Raw genomic sequence first — 12112 nt, forward strand, 5'->3', positions numbered from 1 at the left:
GAGAGGTGAAAGAACTTCTCCGGGGTCACATTATTAAGCCATTAAGAAGGGGCCAGATCCGGTGGCTCACACCTGTAATCCCAGCACTTTGGGAGGCTGAGGTGGGCAGATCACCTGAGGTCAGGAGTTTGAGAACAGCCTGGCCAACATGGCAAAACCCCATCTCTACTAAAAATACAAATATTAGCCAGGCATGGTGGTACACGCCTATAATCCCAGCTACTCGGGAGGCTGAGGCAGGGGAATCACTTGAACCTGGGAGGCAGAGGTTGCAGTGAGCCAAAATCATGCCACTGCACTCCAGCCTAGGTGACAGAGAGAGACTCTATCTCAAAAGAAAAAAGTTATTAAGAAGGGATTTTCATTACAGCTTTCAGTTTCCAGAGCCCACAGGCTAAGCCACTGTCCCAAAATGCTTCCAAGTAATTGAATCCATCCAGGGCAGACAGGCAGATAAATAAGGGAATCACACTTGCAACAGCGCCATGCTGGAAACAACCTGCGTGTCCCCAGCAGACGGACGGATGAGCAAACTGTGGCACATCCACGCCTGTGCAGGGGAACACTGCTCAGCAATGAAAAAGAGCCACCGGCACACGCAACACCACACCACGCTGAACCCCAAAATAATCATGCTGGGTGCAGAAGCCAAGCAAAAGCGACTTTTTCCATTTGTATGTAAAACCCTAGAAAATGCAAACTAACCTATAGTGACAGAAAGCAGAGCAGTGATTGCCCGGGTCTCAGAGCTGGGAGAGGCAGGAGCAGGGGATTAGCAAGAATAGCACTCTTTTCCTTCCTTCCTTCCTTCCTTCCTTCCTTCCTTCCTTCCTTCCTTCCTTCCTTCCTTCCTTCCTTCCTTCCTCCCTCCCTCCCTTCTTTCCTTCCTTCCTTCCTTCCTTTCCTTTTTTCTTTCTTTTTTTTTTTAAATTTTTTTACAAGGTCTAGCTCTGTCACCCAGGATGGAGTGCAGTGGCATGATCTTGGCTCGTTGCAACCTCTGCCTCCCAGGCTCAAACCATCCTCCCACCTCAGCCTCCCAAGTAGCTGGGACCACAGATGTGCGCCACCACACCTGGCTAATGTTTTGTATTTTGTATTTTGGCTTGGGCCCACATCCTGCTCCTGGAGAATGGCTGGGTCAGGGCCCCTTCCTTTTTTGGGCACTGGCTCTACTGTTCTATCTGTAAAATGAGGTGTGGGGAAGGTGAATGAGATACTTTTACACACCAGGCAAATATAAGGGACACTTGGTAATATGTTCTGATCAATTGCTTGGAATATAATTAAAGCCAGCATTTAAATATCTTAGAATATGGCCACAAAAAATGTTCAGAGGGTCACCGCTCACAACAATCCAAACCGGAAGCAACCCCAAAATCCACCAGGACTAGAATGGATGAGGAAAGTGTGGCCTGTTCCTCCAAAGGAACACTAGCTAGCAATGAGAGCGAACAGACCACAGCTGCCACGGTGGCATGAATGGATCCCACGGACAATGCTAAGCAAGAGAAGCCAGATACAAAAGACTATTGCCCATATGATTCCACTTGGACAAGGTTAAAAATGGACACAATTAGACTATATTATTTAGAAATGCATATGTCGATGGTAATGCTGTAAAGAAAATAAAAGAAGTGATCCTCATCAAGTCAGGACAGCAGCTGCCTCGGGGTAGGGGAGGAGAGAGCAATAAGGATAAGGAAGGGACAAGATGCTAGCCTGTTCTTTTTTTTTTTTTTTTTCTGAGACACAGTCTCGCTCTGTCACCCAGACTGGAGTGCAATGGCATGATCTCGGCTCACTGCAATCTCCGCCTCCCAGGTTCATGCGATTCTCCTGCCTCAGCCTCCCGAGTAGCTGGGACTACAGGCATGTGCCACCACGTCTGACTACTTTTTGTATTTTTGGTAGAGACGGGGTTTCATCGTGTTTGCCAGGGTGGTCTCGAATTCCTGACCTCAAGTGATTCACCTGCCTCTGCCTCCCAAAGTGCTGGGATTATAGGCATGAGCCACCGCGCCCAGCAGAGTGTCCCTAATTTTTGACTTGGTATCTACGCGTGTGCCAGCTTTATGATTATTTGTGAAACTGTACATTTTTTTTTGCACTATTTATTTTTTGCATTAACATTTTCTGTATATACCATATGTTGTATTTCACAATGAAAGATGTTTTTTGAAAGTCTTTTAGGCTCTCGAGCTGGGCATCCTCTCCAGAGGGCAAGGCGTCTGCAGGTGAGGGATCGCGGTGCAACGCGCAGCACAGGCTGGGGCTTGGGAATGACTCACAACCCAGGCCCCGGGGCGCCCACCCCAGCCCTGCTGGGACTCACAGCGTGGTCAGCTGGCTCATGTTGGTGAAGGAGGAATTGCTTAATGAGCTGATCTTGTTGTTGCTCAGGTCCCTGGAAAAGGCAAAGGCATCATGGTTGAGAAAGAACTCAGTCCTGGCTCACGCTCCTGGGCTTCTTCCCCTCCCTCACTCTGCCCAGGGCCATTCCCCAGCCACGTTGGCCAGGGGTGGAGAGGAGCCCCGGTCACAGTGCTTGCTTAGCTACAGCCCTGCGCTGCTCCCTCAACTCCCTCGGGTACACACCAGGCAAATATAAGGGACACTTGGTATATGGAGGCTTGGTGCCTCCATTTCCTGACCCCTACCCCCACCCCTCTGCAAGCAGAGCCTGGCTCTGCCCCTTTTCACCATGGGAACACTCCCACCAGGGTGTCGGTGGCCTCCCGACCAGATCCAGCACTCTCTCCTTTCTCTCCTGCCAGCACCTTAGGCGGGCCGGTTCAGAAGCCCTCCCTGCAAGGCAGTCCTATGAGGGAGAGGGCAGCCCCGTTTGACAAAGACCCAGAGTCTCAGCGGGATCTGTGACTCTCGAAGGGTCACCAGCTGGTCAGAGGCAGAGCCAGATTCAAACCCGGTCCACTGGCCCCAAGCCCAGGATGCTGCCGTGGCCTCTCCACATCACCTGTGGCATCTGACACAACTGACCGCCCTTCTCCTCTTCTCAAAACTCCCACCACCCGCTTTCCTCCACTCCCGACTGTCTTCGGGGGCCTTTGGCTGTGCCTCCTCAGTCCCTGGTAGAAGCTTCCTTCGTACTCAGCCCAGAGGCATGGGGATCGCTAAACCCCATCTATGCCCCTTTTAGTTCAATCTGGGTGCCCTCGGGGATGCCCCTGTGCTGGCAGTGCCCCCCTCCCGTGGCCCCAGCCTGTCCTCTCATGAACTCCTCCTCTTGATGCCCACAGACACTCAAACTCCGTCCACGTCTTGTGCTCCCCACCATGCCCCGTCCCCCAGGCTCCAGCTCCATAACACCGCCTGCCCACATGTCCGCCCTCTCGTCCCACCCATCTGATCCGCCCCTGGCTGGTGGCCCTGGTCACCTCTCACGATGTGCCCTCCTCCTGAGCCAGCATCCTCTCTCTCGGGCTCCTGCCTGGATTCTGACCTCATCTCTCACCCACTGCTTTGCCCTTTTGATCCATCTGCCATGAGGGTGGCACCACAGAATCTCTCTATGACGCAAAGCCGACGCAGCCACTTCCCCACTGAAACCCCACAGTGGTACCCATGTGCCTAGCATGTGGACTCCAGGCCCTCTAGCTGGCCACCTGGCGCTCCTGGGTCTGGTCCCTGCCCCCCGCCCCTCTGCTTCCCGCCCCAAAGGTTTCCCAGGCTTAGGATTCACTAAGTTTCTTGAAGTTCTCTGAGCAGACTACACTCTGTGCCCCCAGACAGCTTATTCCCTCTGCCCACCAGTGAACTCGAACTCGTGTTCCAAGATGCCCTCCCCACCAGCCCCCTCCCTGAGTTGATCACATCCTCCTTGAGCCACGGCCCTAATCGGCATTGACCTCTGTTGGAACCCTTATGTGCTCCCTCCCCTCCCCCGCATCCTCCCTAAACCATGACAGTCTGGAGAGGGGGCCATGACTTCGGGGCCTTCACATCTGCCCACTTCATGTACTCAGGAAACATTTAGAAAATGCAACGATGTGCCCTGCCTTCATCTTCTCCTCCTGAACGTTCCTCTAATCTAATTCCAAATCATTCCACTGTCTTTGGAGATATATGTAAGTGCTCTACTGAATGTTCAACACACTTTGTGGTCGTTCCCTGTGATGAGGAGGTGGTGGCACAGCCCCCAAGAGGCAGTTTCACTGGCTCAAAGCACTCTGACACCAGCCACTGAATCACACTACTCCATCCCCTCTCCACCCCTCCTATTGGAATGTTCAACACACATTGGCCAGATCATTAAGCAAAAACAGATAAATTGGAGTTTCAAAATCCTGTAAGCCAGAGCCGCCCAAAGTAGCCAGTCCTTGAACTAAATTTCACCAACCCACAATAAGAAACTTGGGCCTTGGCCGGGCGCGGTGGCTCACACCTGTAATCCCAGCACTTTGGGAGGCCGAGGCAGGTGGATCACGAGGTCAGAAGATCGAGACCATCCTGGCTAACATGGTAAAACCCCATCTCTACTAAAAATACAAAAAATTAGCCCGGTGTGGTGGCGGGCACCTATAGTCCCAGCTATTCGGGAGGCTGAGGCAGGAGAATGGCGTGAACCTGGGAGGCGGAGCTTGCAGTGAGCAGAGATCGTGCCACTGCACTCCAGCCTGGACGACGGAGCGACAGAGCGAGACTCCGTCTCAAAAAAAAAAAGAAAGAAAAAAGAAACTTGAGCCAAGATCCGGTCACCACACATAGCTTACTTTAGCGAACATTGTTTCAATAGCAAGACTTTCTCAAGGAAGGAAGCAATACATGGATTTAGATTCTGGTGTAAGCACCTTATCTAATTACAAACCCATTACAAACAGTTCTGGGACTGATGTGGGCCCGTAGACTGCACTTGGAGTGGCACTGCTCCAAACTACACTAAGATGGAATGTTCTCTGGACTTCTTTTTGGTAGAATCTGGCCAAGGAGCAGATAAAGACAACTGAAGTGAGGAGTTAAGTAGGTTAGAAAACTAAAAGGAGCTGAACTTATTATCCTGAGGCTTATTTTGTATATTTCCATGGAGTAGAAGGGGTCAAAGGTGGAAATAACAGAAAAGCAGAGGTGTAGCCTAAAGAAAAACTTAGTTACAGGTATGTATTTGTAGCTGCCATAGTTCATACTTGGTTTGAGAGCTGAGCTGGACCGAGAAGCCTTCTATCACCCTCTGCTTCTCCTGGATCCTAACCTTGCAAGAATAACCCCTCCTTTTCTTTTGTGTGTGTGTGTGTGAGTGTGTGTGTGTGTGTGACGGAGTTTCGCTCTTGTTGCCCAGGCTGAGTGCAATGACGCGATCTCGGCTCACTGCAACCTCCACCTCCCGGGTTCAAGCTGTTCTCCTGCCTCAGCCTCCCAAGTAGCTGGGATTACAGGCATGTGCCACTGTGCCCGGCTAATTTTGTATTTTTAGTAAAGATGGGGTTTCTCCATGTTGGTCAGGCTGGTCTTGAACTCCAACATGAGTTCGAGAGGTTATCCGCCTGCCTTGGCCTCCCAAAGTGCTGGGATTACAGGCATGAGCCACAGCACCCAGCCAGGATAACCCCTCTTAACAGTCACGACCAGCCTCAAGAGAGCTTTGGGGAGATGGCCTGGGCAGGAGAAGGAGGCAGGTCCAACCCAACAGGGCCTGGAACTATGTAATTGCCAATGATGGCCACTAGGTGGCAAAACAGCTCTAGGCACAGCTGTTTCCAGAGGGGAGAGGGGAAAGGGAAAAAGCAGGATCTGCCCATAAGTGAGGTCTGTAGGAAATTCCAGGAAAGCCAGAGTCCTGACGGTTAGATGCCAAAGGCCCTCCTGTCCTCAAGCGGACTGGATACTTACACGAGCTGCAGGTACTTGAAGGTAGACAGCTGTCCCGGAACCAGCGTGAACTGGTTCCCGTCCAAATAGCTGCAGAGGAAACACAGCGGCGTTAGTGCCCATCTCCACCTCTGGTGGTGCCCCACGCTGGGGACAGCCTTCCCTGCAGCCAGGGACTTCTCTCTCATTTCCTCTCCTCCACATAGGCCACACGATGGGCCCAGAATTACTTATAGGAGGAGAAAACATGTACATTGTTGAAGCCATTTGGGAAGGTGCCACCCAAAGGACTTGGTAAAAAGCCAAGAGTCACATGGCCTCTCTTGGTTCCCTTCTCACTTCCCTTCTCACCCTCCCAGCCTCCTCCTTGTCCATGGACACTCCCTGAGCACCTACCTTCCCCTCCCTGCTCTACTCTTTTCCTGGCCAAATAGATCTGATTTGCATGTTACTGGGCCCTGCCAGCTCCCAGGGCGCCCTCTCCGCCTGCTGGCATGGGCTGTGAAGCGGATTCACAGCCAGACTGCCTAATCAGTTTCCCTCATTCCATCAGCACCCCTCTGCCTTCCTGCCTTCCGGGCTCTGTGCCCTGATGTCACTTCTCCACCTCGCTCTGCAGCCAGTGCCACCGCGGCTCTCTCACGGCTTCCTTTCATTGCACTGTCATGCCGCCCGCCGACTGTACACTACCACCCATGCCCAGGCTCCTGTTGCAGTCTCTTCTGTCTGTTCTCTGCACCTTGGACCTCGCTTCTGGCCTCCACTCTACTCACTGCTATCCAAGTCACTGTCCTTAAATCCAAGCCCACCGAAATCCTCCTAAGCCCTAAGATTCCCAAGGTTCCCATTTCTACAGGATAGAGCTTGGGATTCAAGATGCTCTGAACCTCCCGCTCTTCCCTTCATCGTTGACCATTCATGCCTCCAGCCTGAAGGTTGCTAAGCAGTGGCCCAATGCCAGGTGCTGAGCCAAGCTAGACTCCGGCACAGGAACCCCCTATACCCCCAATAACTACAGCCTGCAGGACAGCTCTCCCCCACTTCCCAAAAGCCCCAGAGAGGAGCAAAGCAGGGCTGTGCTCATCCTTACCCCTCGCTCTGTATCATACAAAGTGACTTCCCACCCATCTCATTTGATCCTTAAAGCAGCCCTTGTCCATATACCCAAGTAGTCGCATTTCACAGATGACAAAACTGAGGTTTAGAGAAGTTAAAAGATTTTCGCAAGCTCTGAACTTCAGCATCTTCAGTCAAAGAAGGTAGGCTACCCTACCCATCCCATTATTCTCAGGGCTGCTAGGAGGCTCCAAGGAGAAAACTAGGATTCATGAGGTCTGTAGGACACTAACTCTGCAGTAGAAAACAGGGTGAAGATGGGGCAGGCCGGGCCCAGGAAAAGGCCCATAGTGGTTGATGTGCTTGTGAGGAAAAGGCCAGCCTTGCTGGTAACGCAAGAAACAACAAATGAAAGCTTCATCACTGGTCCCGGGAGTGGGGGAGAAAAGCTCAGCTTTGGAGGCCTGGAGGGATCGACCCCAGAGCACAGGAAGAGGTCAGAGGTCAGGAGCTGGCCAGAGCTTTTCATCGGGAGGTGTCTGCTGAAGAGTCCCAGGTCTCCATCCCTGTTTGTCAAATGCATCTATGTCCAATCCTCCACATGCGCTCAGATACCAAATACCAATCAGCCAGGATTTCAGCACCACCATACTCAGTGCTGACCCAGGGAAGCAAGAAGGCCGCCTTCTCACATTGTCAATGGGAGTGCAAAGGAAACAGGTTTTCTTGGAAGACCATCAGGCAAAAGGCAGCAAGAGTCCTGAAAACGCACCGCTCTTTGACTGGCGATTTCAGTGAAGGCGTGTTAGCATTGGTTCTATTTATGACAGTAAAAAAAAAGTTGGAAACAACTTAAATATGCAACAAAAGGGGGTTTGTTATCTGGATCATAGTAGATTCCTGTGAAGAACATTACACTGCTGGTACAAAAATCACATTTGTAAGTCTTCATGACACAGGAGCGTGACACAATGATAGGTGGGAAAGCAATGTTTTCCTTGTTTTAAAGGCAGAGCTTAAAGGGAGGAAGCACTCGCTGCCATGTGGTATCAGGTGACCGCAAGGGGGAATCAAAGAGAAGCTCAAAGGCTTCCTGGAGGCAGCGTTTTCTACAAAGCCCAAACTCCAGCTCCTAGTCAGCTAATGCCTGCCCTGGGTCACCTCCTCCTCCCACTGCCAGGCCCCAGCCCCTCAGGAAATGTCCCCGCTGTCCCCGTCCGGTGGACCCCCGTGAAGGGGGCAAGGCCTTGAGCTACTCACAGTTCTGTGACATTCTTGGGAATGCCCTTGGGCAGGGCCCGCAGGTGCTTGTTGCTGCAGCGGACCACGGTGTCCAGGCAGGCACACTCCTGTGGGCACTGCGGGCGCGGCAGGCAGCCCCCCTCCTCCTGGCCTAGGGAAGAAGGCACAAAGTCCCTGTCAGGAAGGGGGACGAGCCGCTGTAGGGCCTCCTATAGTCGGGGCCATGCTCTGGGGTCTCTCAGAACAGAAGACCCCTCTGACACTACCTCTGCCATCAGCAAGTCTCTGCACCACACCTCCCCCCAAGCCGCCACCACCACTAGGAATGAAGCCCCCAGAGCAGTTTTGAGGTTAAAATAGGTCTTGAGTTGATCTCTTTCTCCTCAAACTCAAAGTGGACCTGGTCGAAGTAGGGCAGGAGGATGGCCCGCACACCATCCCATCCCTGGAGTGCCGGCTACTCCGGGCACCGGATCGACATTGTCTCCTCAACAGTGCAGTCAGGGGTGCAGCCTTGCCCCTAGAACGCAGGCACGAGGAGGACGGAGACCTGGGCCTCTTTTCTCCTCTTTTTTCATTGATAGAGCCCAGTGCCGAGTGCAGTGCCTGGCACGCAGCAGCCCTCAAAACACATGAGTTGAGCGAATGAATGAACAAGTGGATGAATTTCCATTTTACTGAGCTCTGGAGACGTTAGGCAACTTGCTTGACTCATAAAGTTGGTCCAAGGCAATGCAGAGTCTGAGCCCAGGTCTGGCTGAAGCAAAATCTGAGCCCTCAATACCACACCATCCCTTCATTGATTCATTCATCCATTCAATAAATCTGTGCCTTCCTTTCTGCTGACTGGGTGTCCGAGAGATGATAATATCACCACGGTCAGAGTTCTTGAGGACACTGGGATGCTGGTAGCACATGCTCCCCGGTGACAGTGACCATCAGTTATGCAGGCCCCACATGATAAGGGTGAAGTCACTGAGTCCTCAGAACAGCTCTCTAGTGAATATGTTACTATCAGCCCATTGGAGCAATGAGGAAACTAAGGGCAGAGTGGTTCAGAAACTTGCCCCAGCCTGGAGCAAGCAGCCTGCCTCCAGAACCTGCTCCATTGGCCACCAGGTTCTCAGCAGCAACATCTTAGAAATACTCACATCCTTTCACCTCTAGGAAGCTGTTCTAGTGGGGAGTGGAATATATATGTAGGGAGCATCTAGAAGGGTGCTCCTGGCAGCACGATGCATTGGAGTGGGACGGGGGAGGTTGTCTGAATGCCCAGCAGCAGCGGCTGCTTACATCAATTGTGGTGCCTTCCAGATAGCGGTTTTCACAGGTGGCCCTGCAAGATCCTTTGTGTGCCACACTCGTGCACGTGAGCACACAGCAAAGATCTGGAAAGCCACATAGCAAATGTCGACAGGAGTTATCCAGAGTTGGGGCATGGGGGCTGGGGGGTTAGTGGGCACATCAGTAATTTTTTTTTTTTTTTTTGAAACAGATTCTCATTCTGTTGCCCAGGCTGGAGTGCAACGGTGCAGTCTCAGCTCACTGCAGCCTCCACCTCCCGAATTCTAAAGATTCTCCTGCCTCAGCCTCCCAAGTAGCTGGGACTACAGGCATGCGCCACCATGCCTGGCTAATTTTTGTATTTTTAGTAGAGAGAGGGTTTCATCATGTTGGCCAAGCTGGTCTTGAACTCCTGACCTCAGGGATCTGCCCGCCTCAGCCTCCCAAAGTGCTGGAATTACAGGCATGAGCCTCCGAACCTGGCCTGTCAGTAACTTTTGTTAATCCTCCTTCTGGTTGTCCTTGGTGGTGGTTGTTTTTCAGGAATGAGGATGCATTTCTTTTGTAATAAGAATGATAAAAGGAAACTGTATCTGTATAAAAAAACTGTATCTGTATAAAACTGTATAAAAGGAAAAAATAATGCTTCCAAAGGATAGTTAATGGCATGAGAAAATGCCCCAAACACATAGTTAGGTTTTAAACAAATCAGAATTTTGTAAAAAGACTTGCAAGCTATTATTGTATGACTTAATAAAAGATATATGTAAATAGTAGTCTTTTTTTAATTTTAGAAGTTGGAAGCAAAAGTATTCTTAGAAAATTCATTACTTTTGTTTAGAAAAATACCCTGATGGTGTTTCTTGGGGTGAAAGTCAAAGCTCCCCACTGCCACGTGCCTGGCCGGGCCAGCTGAGGGTGGAGCTGCCACCAGAGTAGGCTATTGGGGGCGGGGGGTAAAGGGCAAGAAAGGGAGAGACCCGGGAGAAGGGAGGCAACTTAGCACCCAGAAGCGGAGCAGGGGGCTGGAAGCTGAGGTCAGCCAGGGAGAAATTCCCTGCGGCAGGGTGCTGAGAGACGCTAAGGACAGGATGGCTGCACTGAGAAAAATCTGCTTCCTACAGCGACCTTCTGTGCTTGGTGCCATGGGGAAAAAATGAGGGATGGGGCTACCCTGAGAAGTCCCAGGAAACAGGGCATTGGAGCAGAGTGACTAGGGTTTCCTACATACAGGGGAGGGGGATTTGAAAGGGTTCCATTGCATATTAAGATAAGGTGATCCCATGAGTCTAGAGCACTTAGGGACAGTCAAAAGGCAGGTCTGAGTTCACCAAAATTACAGAAAGAAACTACACTAAAACAGGAACTGTTTTCTCTGAGCGATAGGTTAAGAGGTAAAGTTTATTTCCTTCTTTTATCCGTATTTTCCCATTTTTTAAGGATAGGAACTTTACTGCTCTTATAACCACACAAAGACACCACCAGGCAGGGCGTCTCCTCGCCTCTCCTGAAAACAGGGCCTCCCCTCCCCACCAAACCTCTCCCCTCAAGGGCATGCCAGGGGGTGCTGCCTGTCCACCCCATCTTCCTAACCTGCCCCACCCCACTGGTTGGACCCAGGGCTCCCTCTCCCTCGCCACTGGGGGGCCACGAATTACCTTCCTCACACCTGAAGTCAGGGAAAGCCACGTCCTGCAGGGGAATCTGCCGCAAGAAGTCAGGGTTCTGGCATCGCGGGTTCCCCGTCACGATCTTGCGCTTCCGCAGCCAGCCTCCCAGCCAGGCCAGCTGGCAGTTGCAGTTGAAAGGGTTGGCCAGGAGGTTCCTGGAAGAGGCAGGCCAGGCGGCCATGGAGACACTCTGCCCCTCTCAGCGGTCCCAGCAAACCCCTCTTGTCCACCACGGCCACACGGCCACACGGCCCTGTCTCCCAGACCACCACCCGTCACCAAGAGGACCGGCTCTCAGGACCGGAGGGAGACCTCGAAATGTGGAACCCACGTTTCAGCAAACCACGAAGACCCAGCACCCCCGGGGTGAGCGCTTTCAAAGGGGCTGCCTGAGAGGACCACACCCTTGGGACAGTTGCTTCCAGAGCCCCCGCCCGCCTGTCCTGGAGGCCGGACTCACAGTGTGGAGAGGGACTGGAGGGTGTCGAAGGCCCCTGGGGACACGGTGGTGATCTGGTTGTCGTAGAGCGAGAGGAGCCGGACGTTGCGCAGGCCCGTGAAGCTGTCGTTGTGGATGCAGCTGATGCGGTTGTTCCGTAGCATCCTGGGGAGGAGCGGGGGAGGGGAAGGGGGCCCTTGCAGGCCTGCCAGCCGTCCACCTGGGCCACGCAGCTTCAGCCACCGTGGCTGGTTCACAGCTCTCCTCCACAGACCCCGAGCCGCAGAGCCAGGAACCCGCGCCAGTCAGGCCCCGGTCAGGTGAGGCGAGTTCTACACACCTGTGCCCACTCCAGACACCCACCCTGCCTCTGAGAAGCCTCGAGGCTCTGTCTCCCTCTCTCGCTGCCATTGTCCCGGCCCCCATGCTGGCCTCACCTCCACGCCCTGGGTGACCAGAGTTCCTGCCTGTCTTTAGGCCACGCTCCATATCAGTGCCCAGGAGACTTCCTAAAACCTAATCCATCATATCACTCTCCAGCTTCAAGTCCACTAACAGCCTCCAAACTGCCCACAGAGTCATGCTGAAACTCCTT

The 12112-nt window shown here is 52.6% G+C and overlaps 1 protein-coding gene across 2 annotated transcripts in view; it reads right to left on the reverse strand.

The window, feature by feature from the left end:
* SLIT1 (slit guidance ligand 1) overlaps positions 1-12112 on the reverse strand; it is a 184670-nt gene that overhangs the window by 33162 nt on the left and 139396 nt on the right. For both annotated transcript variants that reach the window (XM_077947006.1, XM_015147856.3), the window contains 5 exons: positions 11539-11682; positions 11067-11233; positions 8143-8275; positions 5848-5916; positions 2336-2407 (listed from right to left, as the gene is read on the reverse strand). In XM_077947006.1, coding sequence (XP_077803132.1) covers positions 2336-2407; positions 5848-5916; positions 8143-8275; positions 11067-11233; positions 11539-11682 — 585 coding nt within the window. The remainder of the gene's footprint in view (positions 1-2335; positions 2408-5847; positions 5917-8142; positions 8276-11066; positions 11234-11538; positions 11683-12112) is intronic.

This window comes from Macaca mulatta, chromosome 9, assembly GCF_049350105.2.
Source record: "Macaca mulatta isolate MMU2019108-1 chromosome 9, T2T-MMU8v2.0, whole genome shotgun sequence".
Lineage (NCBI taxonomy): Eukaryota > Metazoa > Chordata > Mammalia > Primates > Cercopithecidae > Macaca > Macaca mulatta.